General features: G+C 36.2%; 2 protein-coding genes across 4 annotated transcripts in view; both read right to left on the reverse strand.

The window, feature by feature from the left end:
* LOC121872999 (sec1 family domain-containing protein 1-like) overlaps positions 1-11966 on the reverse strand; it is a 39162-nt gene extending 27196 nt beyond the window's left edge. For 2 of the 3 annotated variants that reach the window (XM_042376226.1, XM_042376229.1), the window contains exons 1-3: positions 11889-11966; positions 10079-10241; positions 598-811 (exon numbers count right to left, since the gene is read on the reverse strand). In XM_042376226.1, coding sequence (XP_042232160.1) covers positions 598-811; positions 10079-10241; positions 11889-11919 — 408 coding nt within the window. In that variant the 5' untranslated portion in view covers positions 11920-11966. Of the gene's footprint in view, positions 1-597; positions 812-10078; positions 10242-11041; positions 11160-11888 lie in introns of those variants that run through there. The other variant, XM_042376227.1, reaches the window with a different exon arrangement.
* A 3167-nt stretch (positions 11967-15133) lies between these two features.
* Positions 15134-18957, reverse strand: part of LOC121872849 (serine/threonine-protein phosphatase 6 regulatory subunit 3-B-like) — an 80933-nt gene continuing 77109 nt past the window's right edge. The window contains exon 22 of the mRNA XM_042375899.1: positions 15134-17814. The gene's annotated coding sequence lies outside the window, so the exon portion shown is untranslated. The remainder of the gene's footprint in view (positions 17815-18957) is intronic.

An 18957-nucleotide genomic window follows, 5' to 3' on the forward strand; every position in this document is an offset into this window, starting at 1 on the left:
AACATACTGGTCATATACCTGCAAGATGAATAAAACAGTGCTATAATCTTATAAACATACTGGTCATATACCTGCAAGATGAATAAAACAGTGCTATAATCTTATAAACATACTGGTCATATACCTGCAAGATGAATAAAACAGTGCTATAATCTTATAAACATACTGGTCATATCCCTGCAAGATGAATAAAACAGTGCTATAATCTTATAAACATACTGGTCATATACCTGCAAGATGAATAAAACAGTGCTATAATCTTATAAACATACTGGTCATATACCTGCAAGATGAATAAAACAGTGCTATAATCTTATAAACATACTGGTCATATACCTGCAAGATGAATAAAACAGTGCTATAATCTTATAAACATACTGGTCATATACCTGCAAGATGAATAAAACAGTGCTATAATCTTATAAACATACTGGTCATATACCTGCAAGATGAATAAAACAGTGCTATAATCTTATAAACATACCTCCTATATGACAACAATACATAAGAGCTCACACTTAATCACACCATGGTCTCATCCTTCACCCTCTTGGTTCTCCATCAATAAATAAAATGTCATAATCAGTAACAATTTACCTTTTTAATATTAGCCTGACATCCTGCTTGTAAAGCCGACAGAGCTAAATCCTCCATCTTTTGACGACTGATCGGAGAGATGAAGTTGAGGTAATAAGAAGAGTAGAGGCCATCGTTAAAGTCCTGCCCGATTCGTATCAAGTTTTCCTCCGTTGGTTGACAAAAATATATGGCTGGTACGTCAGGTACTTCCCCTCTTTCACTATGAAGCAACCTGAATAATACAAGTTAGAAATATATTGTCATCTCTTTGATAAAATATTGCTACAAGATAACATCAACATGCTACACGAGCTGAAAAGTATACTAGAACAAGTACTGTACTGCACTGTACTTATATAGTTGTTGAAGTACATGTTCGATAAAATCACTACATTGTAACATCAATCATTGTGGAGCTATTATCATCCTAAGTCAATATTAATTTAACCCTTGTGGAACTATTATCATCCTAAGTCAATATTAATTTAACCCTTGTGGAACTATTATCATCCTAGTCAATATTAATTTAACCCTTGTGGAACTATTATCATCCTAAGTCAATATTAATTTAACCCTTGTGGAACTATTATCATCCTAGTCAATATTAATTTAACCCTTGTGGAACTATTATCATCCTAGTCAATATTAATTTAACCCTTGTGAAACTATCATCATCCTCAGTCAATATTAATTTAACCAATGCAGTTTATACACATTTTTGAAGGACTGTAAGTTTTAAATCACATCTCTCATTGATTTACCATAAATACAGTGAAAACTCCATATAACAGGCTTCTCTCTCCATATAATGCATTAGATGGAGGGTTTCACATCTAATGGACCCTCGATACAACACACTTTCATCTCTATACTACATAGTTCATTAGATAGAGGTTTCACATCTAATGGACCCTCAATATTATGGAATTTTCTCTCCATATACGTAGTAGTAGAGGTTTTACTGTATAGTGACTACCATTTAAACACTACTTCTCACTTGCCAGATAAGAGGCCTCATTGGCCAAAAAAATGCCTAACCTATTACTTTACATTTCATCACCCAGACACAGTAGCTACTCCTTGACTTGCTGATTAAGGATATACGGTAGGTTAAAAATTTTAAATTCGAGTAATTAGTCTTAATTAACTGGTAGTAGGTAGTAGACAGATACCAAACAGGGAGGTACTACCACCTGGGAAGATATTGGAAGCATAATGTGTTGTGTAATGGTGGACTCTGCTGTCATATGGCATCACAAAAATTGTGACCAAGTACCAGGTTGCTGATCTGACTTTCTGCCTCATTTATACACAATTGCAGGGTCTCAATTGTTTCTCTTACTATTGATAACACAACATACATATATTGTTTCTCACGTTTGATCTTTTGTTTTGTTTTTTGTTTTTATTGTTCTTTATTGTTATTATTATTATTACAGAGTTATCATTATTATAATTTTATTTTTTAATATAAATTCTATTTACTATGAATTATTATTATTACAATTTGGCCCCCCCACCAGGCCCCGATGTGGGGCCTGGATAATTTTTTTTAATTTTTCATTCTCAACAAGTGGCATTTATCTGTAGATCCCTTTATGCAAAGAGAAACTAATGCATTTTTTTCAAGAGCTGTTATTTAGACCGAGGGGTTGTTATTTTTGCTGATAGAGTGAAGAAAAGCCTAAAGTGATGACATTTGATGAGAAAATTAAAGTTCTTGATAAGTTTTAAATCAACATGAGACAGCCTCTTTATTACCAACTTCATCATCCCCCTTGTTTTTTTTTTTTTAAATTAGGAAAAATAATATGCTGTAAAACAAAGAAAACTACCCCGGTAATGAAGTCCTACAAGGATGCATTGGTAAAGTTGTTTATTTTGTTTCACACAATCAGTCCATAATATATGAGCCTAGTCGGAATGAATCAGAGGGTCAGTTATATCGGGGGATTACTGTACGAGATTAAACAAAATATGAGGGACGCCGCGGGGAAAAGAGTATGTTTCCGTTACCTGCCACAACAAAATTTAAACACTTCTAAGTACAGTGCTGTACCAGCTTTAAGGTTATAGGACATAATGGCTCCAACACTGGACAATGATGGAAAAACAAGTGGAAAAAGCAAGCGAAGTAGACAATACACGTGAACTGACTGTGACTGACACACATGACCCGTATAGTACAGTACTTGTTTACACTGCGGTGAGCGGTCACATCCCATGACTGCATGGCTACATGTGCACCATATACATATACAAGGGGACCCCCAAGTTTGCAAATTTTTATTTCACGGTTCTCTATTGTTCACGGATGACACCCAGGATGTACCCAAGAATGTCAGTGGGTAGTTTTAAAGTTGTTGGCATTTTCTAGGCTGAGACAGGGAGTCATTCATTCTAGAGACAGTAATTTCCTTTACCTGTATTGTATATATGTTGTGTGTGTGTAGACACACACACACAAAACACATACAGTAGGGTCGGGATATATAGCGACTTTTTATAACAATTTTTTTTAAATTGCGACTACCAAAATTATCGACATTTTCCAATACATAACAATAAATTTATTTATTTTGCGAGGGAAATCAGGCAGGAAATATTTCATATGTACCGCCATGGCAAACAAATGCATTATTTGCTCACCAGAGGCGCCATCGTAGCTGCTCACCCACGCATTCACGCTCAGTTTTTCTGAGTGAGTGACGAAGAAGCAGCCGACTCTGCTGCAGATTATGACTTCTAAGGTGAGTGTAAATGGGTTGCTAGTGATGTGAAAAGTGAAGTGAAGATAGTGGAAAGCTTAATGGAAAAGATTTAATACTGTAACTAATATTTTTGGTTTGTTCACTTATTCATTTATGTAGGTGTGGGATTGTGAAGTGAGGGTGGCAGTGTGGTGTCTGCTGCCGAGTCTGGTGTTCCCAGGATGGTGCGTCAGCTGTCCAGTCTGGTGTTCCTTGATATTGATATTGAAATATCCTGTTACTCCAAAGTCTAATGTTCATTGGTGCTTTAGTCAGTTAGAAAATAAACTCATTAAGTCAAGTTTAGTCACTTTTATTGGCCTCCAGAACGTAACCCTATTTTCCCCATTGATTACATGTAATTATATATCGCAATTTAGTATACTGTATAGCGAACATCGTTGGACCATATCTCGCGATATATCCCGACCCTACTGTACAAATAAATAATAATGGGAAATCCTCTCACAAATAATCAGAAACAAATTTATTAAAAATGTGACAGTCTACCCTCAAGTCTGTGGGAATACAGCTCCTCCCCGACTTACGACCTACTCGACTTACGTCCACCCGCACTTACGACCTGCCTCAGTCGTACCAAAATTTGGTCAAATTACGTATTTTCGAGTCCCAACTCAGTACACAGACAAAATTTTCATCTGTAATTCACTTTAAAATGGCTGGCAAGCATAAAAGTGAGTGTTTTGTGGTGCTGAGAAGAAAAAGAGACCCCATTTTCGATTTTCTATATATTATTTGAGCATTTCCGACTTACGACCATGTTGACTTACGACCTGGATGTCGGTCCCTAAACCCGTCGTAAGTCTGGGAGCAGCTGTATACATTTCTTTGTACACATGTAAAAATGTAACCCCTCCGTTGCAAATGTTTTTCGCGGCCATTTTCATAACCTAACCCCCACGAATTTGGGGGCCCCTGTATTTGTTAATGTCTCTCATAATCTGAAATTTTACCAAGTATTATAAAAGTTTTAATACTGCATATACAGTATATCATAAAATATCGAAATGTCTTACAAGTGTATTTCAAAATTTTACTAAATATTATGAAATTTGTAATTTATGTTTTGTAACAGTTAAAAATTACAATTTATGATTGATTTTGAACTTGAGGGGTACGAATTATGTTTTGTTTTGTTTTTACTGTACAGTACAGTAGGGTCGGGATATATTGCGAGATTCGGTCCAACAATGTTCACAATACAGTATAGTCTCGATTTACACGGATTTCCTTTACGCGGCACCTGGCCAGACCGTCAATTATTAGTTACGCGGTACATTTCATCATTTACTCGGGAAGCGGCGCAGGCAGGGTACGCGCTAAGTCGCCCAGTCATCAAAACATTACAGAGTTCTTCACCCGCCACCCACCACAGCCAGCCCAAGTCAGTGATAGTGAGGATATGGACTTATATGGACTTTGAGGGGTTTGACAAACAGGCCTGCAAGCCTCTGTGGTGGATAGTGATACAGGTGATGGCCAATAATCTGCCCTCTGCCTCGGAACCAACCCCCCATCCCCATGTGCCCAGCCATCTCTTCTACTAACGTAAGTGTTAAAAAACCTAATATTATTGATATTTCTCTTAAATATTAATTGTGTGTGCATACCATCATAAAATTAAGTTGTTATTTTTACTACAACGTACGTATTGTGTCGGAAAAAGGGTAGTCTGGGGGTCGGCCCAGTCTCTATTTCAATTAATCCCATATGTTCTGTTATTTCGTTTACGAGTTTCTTGTTTTATGCGGACCTCCACGGGTTTAATTGACCGCGTAAACCGAGACTATACTGTATACTAAATCGCGATATGTATATAATTATATATGTAATCAATGGGGAAAATAGGGTTAGGTTCTGGAGACAAAAAAAGGTGGTTGAACTTGACTTAACGAGTTCATTTCCTTTCGAACTAAAGCACCAATGAACAATAGACTTGGGAACAACAGACTGTTTCAATATCAATGAACACCAGACTGGACAGCTGACGCACCATCCTGGGAACACCAGACTCAGCAGCAGACACCACACTGCCACCCTCACTTCACAATCCCACACCTACATAAATGAATAAGTGAACAAACCAAAAATATTAGTTACAGTATTAAATCTTTTCCATTAAGCTTTCCACTATCTTCACTTCACTTTTCACATCACTAGCAACCCATTTACACTCACCTTAGAAGTCATAATCTGCAGCAGAGTCGGCTGCTTCTTCGTCACTCACTCAGAAAGACTGAGCGGGCGAGCGTGAATGCGTGGGTGAGCAGCCACGGTGGCGCCTCTGGTGAGCAAATAACGCATTTGTTTGCCATGGCGGTACATTTGAAATATTTCCTGCCCGATTTCCCTCGCAAATTAAAAAAAATTATCGCTATACGTATACTGTATATAGAAAAATTTTGATAATTTTGGTAGCCGCGATTTAAAAAAATCGCTATATAAAGTCGCGATACAGTAATGCTTCCGATAACAACGGTTCGACTTACAACTTTTCATATTTAAAACCAGACTGAATTTAGGACTCAATTCAATTTACGTTCTTATTTCATTCGTATTTACAACCAAAATATAATAAAAATAAAATAAAATTGCATTTTCATATAAATAATAACTAAATCCGGATATGTATTAGAAAAAAAAAATTACTGTAAAAAAAAATGAAGAGCGCCTTGCACAAAGAAGCTGCCTTGCTAATGAATGGTAAACAACAGTCGGAGCTTGGCGGGCCTTTTGTTTTCACGCATCTGGAACAGGAGACAAACTTTCTCAGGTTTCTTACAGCATTTTTGCATCCCTATTCAACATGAGCAAGAGAGCAAGTGATGGTAGTGTTGGTTCAAAAGCTATTAGAAAGTGTATAAGCTTAGCCGAGAAACTAGATGTGTTAAAACGATATGAAAAAGGTGAGAGGTCTGTGGATATTATATGGAGCAAGCAATGAACACATTTTCTGAAGTGGATCCATTAACAGAACAAAGCATTAAAATTTAAATACGAGATTTCAGTTAACGAGTTACCTTCCATAAGATTCTTAACTTTGGTTAACGAGCAATCCCTCGATTAACGAGTTTCTTACGAGCCAACCTGAACATGATTTCGCTTGCATTTGGCGGTCCACCAGCTGTAGTATTAGTCCGCCAATACAGTAATCGGTTCTAGGGCTTAAATTCCTTACCATTTTAGCAAATATCAGAAGTTTATACTATTCAATAATTTTAAAAGTTTAATATTAAATTTTTTACTCATTTTAACAATTATTGAACATAATTGAAGGTAATGAAACTAGTTTTATGCGTGCCATCCAGCCTCTCAACACACCATACAGGCGCCAGTCTTTGTATCTTTTCAGTGGAGGTAACATCTTGCTCGAGACTCTGTTCAACTAAATGCTTTTTTTCTGTTTTTGCAAGCAAATTATTGGTCATTTTGAAATTTATTTTACATATTGCCAATATATAATGCAGTGCAGTGTTGATTTAAAGAAAATAATCTTGAAATGCACCAAGAGAACTAAAATTTTATGGGTGAAATGGCACCATGGGGTGACTTCTCTTCCACCCCAATGCCTTCTCTTCTCCCTTCTCCACCACCATTCTAATTCCCATCATCATCATCATCCAGGAGCCTTCTACATACACACCTCAAAGTAAGTGTACTTTTCTACCTTTTTTGTTGAATTTAGGCAATTTTCGGTGAGCTGGAACCAATTACCCAAAAACCCATTGAAACAATGGTTTCGGTTTACGAGTTTTTCGGTTAACGAGCAACCTTCTAGAACGGATTGTGCTCGTTAACTGAGGGACCACTGTAAACGCAAACGAGAAAAGAAAGCAGCTGTGCAAGGTTCTTTCGACAGCTTTATTATTCAAAGTCCTAAACCATCAACTTCAGCTATACCATCAAATTCAGCATCATAAGCAGCTTCAACATCAACTTCAGGTTCAGTAACAGCTTTATGGAAAACTACAGCTTCAGCCAGAGTTGAACCTGATGACTTCGTCATCTGAGTCAAAACTCTCACAATATTCATTGGCTGTCCTTACGTTTTAGACTTTACCACCATTGGCGAGTAGAATTTTTGTTTTACATTCGTAAATATTATTTAAAATACACTATAGATGAACAGTAAATAAGTGTTGCTTTCATATTCATTTGTAGAGAAATGACGATATGTTTTCACATGTATGCACTTACTGTTCATACGTTGCCGTTCCCAATCGTCTCGCCTTATTTCTTTACCATTAGTGGTTAGCTACTTTATTAACATTAAATAACATTACTTAAAACAAACATACAGGTATTCAAGTTTTTTTTAAATTAAATTCACTACAGCTACAACCAGGGTCTTATTTTCTTCAGTTTCTTATGTAGAACCATCGTCACTCACAAAAACAATACCATCTTGTCTCCTCGTGTGTGTTTTAATATTCTATGTATTATTCATGAATTGCATTGTTCATTTAACATATATAAACATTGATTCAATCAAATACATATTCAGTAATAAACAATAATGAATTTTTTGTACATATTCTTAAGATAAATTACTGTTTCCTTGAGTGTGCACGTATACATTGGCGTTCCACTATCAGTATCACTTTTCCTTCTACTGTACATTAAATAACATTAATTAAAATATACATAGTTTTTACATTAATTTTACAACAACAACAACCAGGGTCTTATTTTCTTCAGCTTCAGGTGGATAACTGACAATTATGGGTGTAAACACTGACAACAATGCCGTCTCTTATCCTCTTGTGTGTTTCAATATTCTACGTATTATTAATGAATTGTATTGTTTATTTCACAAATATAAAGATTAATTCAATCAAATACATATTCAGGAATAAACAATAATGAATCTTTTGTACATAATCTTAAAAAGATAAATGACGTGGTATCCTTAAATGTGCACGTATATGTTGGCGTTCCCAATCCATCTCTTCTTCTTTGCCATTAGTGGTTAGCTACTTATATTGTTCCATTTATTAACAATAAATAACATTACTTAAAACATATACGTATATTTATTTTTTACATTACGTTTACTACAGCTACAACCAGGGTCATATTTTCTTCATTTTCTCGTGTAGAACTCTCATCCCGGACTCCCGGCTGTAAACACAAACAAAAACAATGGCGTCACATCTCCTCTTGTGTGACCACATTATTATTCATTTACTGTATATTGTATAAGGTCATTGAGAAACATTTTTTAAAGAATATACAGTGAACCCTCACTTTACGCGGTCAATTGAACCCACGGAGGCCCACGTAAAGCGAGAAACGCGTATAGTGAACAACATAACATATGGGATTAAATGAAATAGAGACCGGGCTGACCCCCAAACTCCACTTTTTCCGACACAATACCTATGTTCTAGTAAAAATAACATCTTAATTTTATGATGGTACATGCACACAATTAATACTTAAGAGAAATAGAGAAATACAGTCACCAAGTTAATGTCCATTCAAATAATGGATTCAACTCCCTCCCCCTCTTCTCACACTACACTCGCTGGCTCTTCCCTCTCTGAGAAATGTTTGGGGGAAAACCACTAGATTTTAAGGTATAGTAATAAATAATACCTCAAACTAAAGTTAGGATAATATAATTGACATTGCTGGATTCCTTGTAAGACCAGGAATATTTTGAATATAAATGTCATATATTTTGCACAAAAGATAACATATTTACTCAGAGTAAACAAAATACTTAAAGTAGATCTAAAATTTGTATATGTAATGCAAAATCTATGATGTTTATATTCAAAATGATCATCAAATTGTACGAATTCCAGCAATGTAAATTATATTCTGGCCCGGTAATTTGTATGAATTTTATGAGCTAAAACAAATATCTTCAATAAAGAAACAAAATATACTTACTGAAATACTATCTGTCAATCAAAATACCCCACCTCCCCCCCTCTTCCCACCTGCTCCCTGGGTCCCTCCCTCCCTCCCTACCCCTCACCCCCACCTTCCCTCCCTACCAGAGATATGATTGGGTTATAACAGTATATTTACATTTTTAGTAATAAATAATACCTCAGACTAAAGTTAGGATAATATACTTGACATTGCTGGATTCCTTGCAAGACCAGGAATATTTTGAATATACACGTCATATATTTTGCACAAAAGATAACATATTTGCTCTGAGTAAACAAAATACTTGCATTAGATCTAAAATTTGTATGTCTAATGCAAAATCTATGATGCTTATATTCAAAATGATCATCAAATTGTAAGAATTCCAGCAATGTAAATTATATTCTGGCCGGATAATTTGTATGAATTTTATGAGCTAAATAAAAAAAATTATACTTCACCCGCATATATGAGTAGATGCACGGCGTAAAGTGGGAATTCCGGTTCTGGCAGGGTACCGCGTAAATGTAGAAACGCGTAAAGTGAAACCGCATAAAGCGAGGGTTCACTGTAGTTTGCAATTTTCATTAACTGTATTGTTTTGAGGGGAAAAGATGGTAAAAAGCCACACAAAAGATATGAAAAGGTCACACTTGGGAACGCATCTCATTATTAATGCTTTAGTTTAATGGTAATTAATGATTCGCAATAAGACGATTCACCTTACACTGCAATATTGGAGGAAACATTAACGTCATTATTCGAGGCTTAACTGTATTTCCCGACCCTATTGTTCATACAGCACAGTACAGTATATACATCCATAAATATGAGCATGAACTTACATGTGCAGTGTGATGCCCACTTCTCGTAATTCTTTAACTGAGAGTAGCGGAGAGATGATATCTTGTCCATGTTTATCATAGATTAGTACAGAGAATGTGGTCTCACTCCCAACAGTGGTATTTCCTACACCAATGTTCAGGTTGATGATGCGCCGCAGCGATGCTGTAAAACAAATTCTTTGTATTATGGATATACAGTAAGTCCTCGCTTAACGTCGTGGTTCCGTTCCTGAAAACCACGACGTTAAAGGAATTAATTTTCCAAATAAGAAATACAGTGAACCCTCACTTTACGCGGTTAATTCAACCCACAGCGGCCCGCGTAAAGTGAGAAACGCGTAAAGTGAACAACATAACATATGGGATTAATTGAAATAGAGACCGGGCTGACCCCCAAACTCCACTTTTTCAGACACAATACCTATGTTGTAGTAAAAATAACTTCTTAATTTTATGATGGTATGCACACACAATTAATAATTAAGAGAAATATCAATAATATTAGGTTTTTTAACACTTACATTAGTAGAAAAGATGGCTGGGCACACGGGCACAGGTCATTGACCCACAATTGGGCCAAGGGGGCAAAAAAATAAGAAGAAAAAGAAATTAAAAACAGAATAGAAAAAGACTGTAGTAATCTATACCACGAACATGCTGCAAAACATACATTACACAAGTTATTAATTATTCATTTTAACACACCCTAGAATTTTTTCACGAGATGTTTGATTACTGATGCATTTTGATGTGTTTGGTTCAGATTTGACCTTCGTTTCCATGGGAAATGCATCATTTTTTATAAAAAGATGCAAGTCATCCATGATCAAAAACGGTTATTTTGCATCAAAAACGAAGGTGAGATCTGAACAGAATACAGGTACATCCAAATACATCAGAAACCAAACATCTAGACCCATAACTTTCACTAAATTAACCTACCGTATCTTAACCTAACCTCACCTAATCCCTGGCACTGTGACATGCCTCACGGCTCCAGACAGCTCGCAGTGGGACAAGAAATGGCGGGTAGAGATTCATTGATTTAATTTCTTAGGAGTTCCTCACTTGTGCTATTTTTCTGAAAGAAACACATTTCCAAGAGGCTTCAAGGGTTGAGGAATGGATAAGATTGCGGATTACAGCAACCAAAGAATCTGATAAAAAAATAAATAAATTCTGATAGTTTTTGATGCAGTTGCTTCAAATTTGACATTCGTTTTTATAGGAATCACATGTTTTGGATTTAGCCCCCCCCCCCTAACAATAATGGAGGAAAGTGTGGGAATTTGGGGTTTGGGTGGGGAGCCAAACGAGTGATTTGTGGTAGAAGCAAATTCCAAAATTGTCCGAATCGCAACAAGAAAACATCAGAAGAACACATTACACAACAGAAATTCCGTACTCTATACTTGTTAACTTATACAATATAACCAAACTAAACCTTACCTAACCCCCTAGCCGGGGACTCCGCCCCCAGACCCCGGTCCGACTAATTACCCAAATGTAGCCGCAATTAAGTCAAATAATGGTCCGACATGAATAAATCGGACTGCCAACCACGATTTGAAGATGTGCTAAACCGAATAATAACCCACAAGAATTTTGTGTTCTTTGCTCACTGCCAGGCGAGTGACAATAGTCTAATGTCTTAACTCTACTATCAATGATAATGTATTATTTTATACAGTAGTTGCACTATTATTATTCTATTAAACCAAAAACACTTTGATTTACTTGGTTTTTTGTCTTTACCACCTCAGTTCTCGCTGAAGTTGCCGTAAATTAAGTAATATGGTACATTATTTACCTATCTGCTTCTCCCTCAGACTGGCGGCCATGATTTGTTTACGTGGAGGCAAGAGATCTTGAATATAAAGCTCTAGCTGACACTCTAATATATTGAATATAAAGCTTTAGCTGTCACTCTAATATCTTGAATATAAAGCTTTAGCTGTCACTCTAATATCTTGAATATACAACTTTCTGTCAACAAAGATCTTGAATATAAAGCTCTAGCTGTCACTCTAATATATTGAATATAAAGCTTTAGCTGTCACTCTAATATCTTATATATAAAGCTTTAGCACTCTAATATATTGAATATACAACTTTCTGTCAACAAAGATCTTGAATATAAAGCTCTAGCTGTCACTCTAATATATTGAATATAAAGCTTTAGCTGTCACTCTAATATCTTGAATATAAAGCTTTAGCTGTCACTCTAATATCTTGAATATACAACTTTCTGTCAACAAAGATCTTGAATATAAAGCTCTAGCTGTCACTCTAATATATTGAATATAAAGCTTTAGCTGTCACTCTAATATCTTGAATATACAACTTTCTGTCAACAAAGATCTTGAATATAAAGCTCTAGCTGTCACCAAATATCTTGAATATGAAGCTTTAGCTGTCACCTTAAGATCATGAACATGAAGCTTTAGCTATCACCTTAAGATCAAGGACATGAAGCTTTAGCTTTCACCTTAAGATCAAGGACATGAAGCTTTAGCTATCACCTTAAGATCAAGGACATGAAGCTTTAGCTGTCACCTTAAGATCATGAACATGAAGCTTTAGCTATCACCTTAAGATCAAGGACATGAAGCTTTAGCTTTCACCTTAAGATCATGAACATGAAGCTTTAGCTATCACCTTAAGATCAAGGACATGAAGCTTTAGCTTTCACCTTAAGATCATGAACATGAAGCTTTAGCTTTCACCTTAAGATCATGAACATGAAGCTTTAGCTATCACCTTAAGATCAAGGACATGAAGATTTAGCTTTTACCTTAAGATCATGAACATGAAGCTTTAGCTATCACCTTAAGATCAAGGACATGAAGCTTTAGCTTTCACCTTAAGATCATGAACATGAAGCTTTAGCTATCACCTTAAGATCAAGGACATGAAGATTTAGCTTTCACCTTAAGATCATGAACATGAAGCTTTAGCTATCACCTTAAGATCATGAACTTTATGATCATGAACATGAAGCTTTAGCTTTCACCTTAAGATCATGAACATGAAGCTTTAGCTATCACCTTAAGATCAAGGACATGAAGATTTAGCTTTTACCTTAAGATCATGAACATGAAGCTTTAGCTATCACCTTAAGATCATGAAGCTTTAGCTTTCACCTTAAGATCATGAACATGAAGCTTTAGCTTTCACCTTAAGATCATGAACATGAAGCTTTAGCTATCACCTTAAGATCAAGGACATGAAGATTTAGCTTTTACCTTAAGATCATGAACATGAAGCTTTAGCTATCACCTTAAGATCATGAACATGAAGCTTTAGCTTTCACCTTAAGATCATGAACATGAAGCTTTAGCTATCACCTTAAGATCAAGGACATGAAGATTTAGCTTTTACCTTAAGATCATGAACATGAAGCTTTAGCTATCACCTTAAGATCATGAACATGAAGCTTTAGCTTTCACCTTAAGATCATGAACATGAAGCTTTAGCTATCACCTTAAGATCATGAAAGTTTTTCTTTTATCCTCTTCACCACTGAATGGCTAGTTAGTCGCTTGAGCGATCGGTCATGTCTCTTGTCACACACTGTTGGCAAGTACTGGGCATGCACCAGCTCCTGAATGTACCTGAACCTGCTCCAGTGTTGGTCAAGTCTGGTCTTGAAAGAGCTCACACTGGGTGCCATCACAGACAGATTGTTGCACTGAGTTCACAACTCTCATTCCGAAAAAGTTTGCCTTTGGGTTGTTAGATGGGGTACTGGGGTAAGCTGACAAGGGTTTGGTTGATTGGGAGTTGAATTGACATGGAACTGATACAGTATAGGTAATTATTTGACTTCACAACTGTTGTAAAAAAACTACCACTGTATTTCACTGTGTTTTATAGTGGACACTGTAATAGTTATGGCAAATGAGTTAAATAATGGTTATTATTAAATTAAACCTAACCCACCTTAGTTGATAAGAAAATCAAGTAGCAGAAGCATTGTTTGAAGACCTTACCATCCTAACCAAAGAAACCAATCTATCAATACCTTACTTCCTAGCTGAGAGGCTCAACCCTCCAGCATATTAAATAGAAAGAACTTACTATTATATGGTGTAATTTGACGTTTTTGTATCCTTCAAAACAGCAACCCGATCTATGTGGCTTTTAACATACACTGGTGTCAATCAGACATGATTAGCTGTGTACTGCCACATCATGCCGAGAGACACCTGTACGAGAAACTCTGCGTTCCGGGCATTCGATGAATTTCCGAACGATAGCAGCATGCGCCGACACATGCCAAGTAGGCTCAGTGCTCACGAACTTTGATTGGCTACGACTGTCATGCGACTGCATGGGATGCCTATGATTGGCTGATTTATCTCACAGCCTACCTCTCAACCTCCAGCATCGTGACAATCTCACTTCATCGTCTGTTGCCATTGTACATGTTGTTTATTCGCTCACTGCTGTTTTTTGCATATGATCTGTGTTGTGCAGTATTGTTCATCACTGTACCAGGATACAATGAGGCAAAAATACTGTTAAAGCAGTGTTTAGACGTAAAACGTTATTACAGTTACGTACACTATACTGTCCATTCAGTAAGTGTGAAAGTATCATATGTACAGAACTGTACATAGTAAAGTGGATGCCTACTGTAGGCTAGTGAGTAAAGGGTGTATATACAGTATACAGTGTGTGTGTATAATCCCTCCTTCATGGAGGGAGAAGAGAGTGTTAGTTAGCAACACCTGCTAAAGGCATTTGTTACAGGACTTAAAAATATTCCAGTTAGCGATATAAATTTTTTAACGCCGTTTCTTGTCTAACATTAGGTCAAAATTTGGTTTAGTGATGTTCAACTCACTATGACTGGAGAAACACCAAGGATGAGGTGGCCTGAAAGATGGCATGTTGCCTTTGCTACATGTAATGAAACTATAAAAGATGTTGAAAATCATTACATTACTCTTAATGTGGCTTAGGAATGAATTACAATCTTTTTATAAATAAATTTGGCATAAACTTTCTGCACAAGACTTGAGATAATATGGGATAAAGAAAACAGCTCAATAATTAAAGGTATCCTTTATGTACAGCTTCATAATGCATTTTCTAGGGATCATACATGGCATGAGTATTACTGTCAATGCCAACATGTTTCCATACACACATAAGCACTTTCAGTAAGAATGCAATTGTAAAAATCATACCAATACAATGACTCCATTTCCAATATTACATGAGGATAATCACAATATCATCCAAGGAGTGATATGATAAAAGCTCATGTAACCTACATACTGTACTTCACACTATATGTCAGCACTCGAGGTTTGCTGCAAGATGTCACAGTAAGAGACTAATAGTTTACTACTGGTAATGACAAACTGGAATGCCATTCTCACCAACTCACCATACCATACATACTTTATTAATGGACACTGGCACCAAAGCATTATATTACTAGGTTGTTGTAATGGTTGTCATTATGGAACTGTGGAGGTTAGGGGCCAATAGTGCTATTGCATATTCACTCAGGTTTGATCATTTGCTGATCTGTACACAACTGAACTGTGGAGAAAGACTCTTCAGTAATCTAGTATGGATAATAAGTGTCAACCCGGTAAAGGTTTAATATCTAGGAACAATTACGGTCTTCCTTCACACAGGGAACAGCACTGTCCTAATGACTTGAATTAACCTAAAATCTGTGCCTTTGATCACAGTGAGAGAAGGGGGAGGGGAGAGAGGGGACAGCTGTACAGTACTGTTAATATAATTTTTTATATATTATATATATATAATCAATCTATGAACCCATATAGGTACTGTAAGACAATTTTACTAGTAATGGAAAGTAAATTGAGCCTACTCAATGTCCTACAGATGCAGACAATGATTCACAATTCACATCTTTATCTATTAATAAATAAACAGTAGCACCAAATCAAAAGTTGTTGTCATATCTACAGAGAGAGAGACATATGCTACACACTGTTAATCACAGACTGGTTGTGCAAACCAACAATTTTAACCAACACTAAGCTCTTGATGGGCAGATCTAGAATGATGAAGGGTTCTAGTTAATTCTTTGTGAAGATAAAGGAGACTGAATAGATGATAATAAATTGGTAGCATTACAGACCAATAAAACAATAAAAAATAGCTTCACAATCACTTAATTCACAGACAGGTTGTCTTCCTTTTCTGATAGCGGAATGGTAGTCCTAAGATCTGCCACTGAGGGTTGTTCACAGAGCTGCACTTCTGATTGGATCTGTTAGATGGACACTTTCTGAATGGTGATTCAATTATTATTTGTCTTGCACTACAGGCAAGCTTATCCAGTGCTGTTGAAACGTACTGAGGATAGGGATGGCTGAGAGTCCCATGTCTTTTTTATATTTTGTGAATTCACTTAAAAATCACATATTTAACATCACGTTTATTTGCTGAGCACTAAAACTAAGAACCTACCTTAGCACACAAGTTAAACTATTTTAAGTCTCCAAATACTTCACTTTTTGATGAACCTTTAACTGGAATGATAAACCAACAGTTTATGACAGGATAAAGCTTGTTTATAGAAATCAAATCTTCACAAAATCAAAAGTCCCTGGAAATTTTTAAATGCTAGTAATGACATTTCAAGAGGTGAACTACACAATTTTGAACATGCACTGTATCAATGTAAAAATTGTCAAGGCTGGTCGCTGGACTACTGTCTGTCATCCAACAATTATCATACATTTTGCTCATCCATACACTAGCCTGAACAATTCACTTTTGAGACCATACAATGGATTTATGAAACTGGTCCTCATTTTCAAAGGTCAAGTTTGACTACTGAGAAAACAGTCATTTAAAAATATATGACAAAATATAGAGTGACATGTAAAGCCTAATACGGTAACAAAGAGAGATCCTCATGCTATGACTCGGTGATCATGACCAGAAGTAGAATTTCTCAACATACACCTCATGGAACAACTTCACTCACTCATGATTGGGTGCTTGGCCTATATAAACTTCATACATATCATGTCTTTATTTCAAAATCATCAGTAGGAATACCTATTTCATCCCTGTATTTAACACCAGGACAATATCTTGATTTCATATATTTCTGGCAATTACTATGGAGTGTACTGTTAAAAACACGATTAGGAATTGTATCACTAGAGTGGACGTGTATAATTCGTTTTGATCCAGTTCCAGACCTGTATAATTACTAGTTATTAAAAACCAATATAAGATTAACTACATTTGTTTCATGAGCAGCAATGTTTAGGATAAAATGTGTAAACAAATATAATTTGGCAAGTTACCTTTACATGGGAAGGGAAGCAGCATTCCCTTCTCTTGTGCAACTTGTCCAGGCACATTCCTCTACACTGCATAATACATCTAAAAACTGTGGCTCAGTGAAATGAATCCTAGCATCCCATATCTCAAAAATGTAGTTTACATTGTAGTAGTAAAAACTGAACTGTGTGGTAAAGCAGCAATATTACACTTCACTAAGCCCACCGAAATGACTTGAAGAGGAAAACATTTGTTTTTTGTTTTTTGTGGTAGACAACATTCATCACAATAAATACAAAAACTAAATAAAGGCAATTCCATTGGAGAGCTTCTATGAGGTTAGAGCATTTTAGACTGGAAGTACATATCAGGCATGTAAATCCTGAGCTGTTGCTGGCAGGTAAGTCTTCTACATCCTCATACAGTTGATCCTCCCGCTCCTCACCCTGATCATAAAGAAATGTCCATGTTAAATTGCCATCTTCAAAAATACAAGATGCTATGAAGATAAAATATTGATTATATAAGATGCCTTAACATCACAGTACAAGCAGTCCCCATTTTAAAAATTTAATGTGTTCCTCAAAATATTTGTAAACCAGATCAATAAATCCAAATAAAACGAAGATGTATATAATCCCCCAGATGCTGGCAAAAGCCACAATATCTAACTAAATAAAAACCTCATTAATACACAACTAATGAATAAACTGATTGTAAACAATAATAATGATCAATTTAAAACCACAACACTGCACCAAACATGTTTGGCGCCACTCAAACAAAGCAGATGTGTACGTTATGTGAACACGCTTGTGTGCAGCACAGTTGATGAGGGGTACACACTGTTCGGCGCCATAAGCTCGTTGAACAGGCTTTGTGTGAAATATAACAAAGTCTAGGACTGCTTTTAGTATCCTGGTGGTCCAGAGATAGCGTTCCCCAGTCACAGTCATGGGCTCGTGGGCCGTGGGTTCGAATCCTGGCGGGTTGAGGTGTTGATTGTATGTAGAAGTCCGCGTGCTTTATTGGGCTAATGAAATATATATATATATATATATTTTTTTTTTATTCAGTGATTGCGCTGTGTACTGACAAAATTTTTGTTTGTAATTCCCTTTAAAATGGGTGGCAAGCTTAAAAGTGAGAGTTTTGTAGTCCTGAGAAGAAGAGACACCCATTTTAGATTTTCTATGTAATATTGTCGCATTTTCGACCTGGATTTGGGTCCCTAACCCCGTCATAAGTCAGGGACTGCCTGTATATTATTGTTGTTTTGTATGGGCATTGTTGTGTTTTAACCTAACCTAACCTATGAGATTAACACTGTTCTGACTTGTGAACAGATCAACTGAAGAAAAGGGTCCAGGAATGTAACCCATTCATAACTCAGGGACTGTCTGTATACCAGACTGTAATGTTCATATAAGTGGATATTTGTGTGTTGGATGTTCAGCAACCATGGATTACCTGTACAGTAAAAGTTGTAATTTTTTACTCATAATAAATCATGTACAGTACTGTATTCTTAGGACCTACATACCATAGGGGATAGCACCAAAGTTTAATATCAATGACAGGTTCAAACA

The sequence above is a fragment of the Homarus americanus genome, unplaced genomic scaffold (genome assembly GCF_018991925.1).
Source record: "Homarus americanus isolate GMGI-L3 unplaced genomic scaffold, GMGI_Hamer_2.0 scaffold11022, whole genome shotgun sequence".
NCBI lineage: Eukaryota > Metazoa > Arthropoda > Malacostraca > Decapoda > Nephropidae > Homarus > Homarus americanus.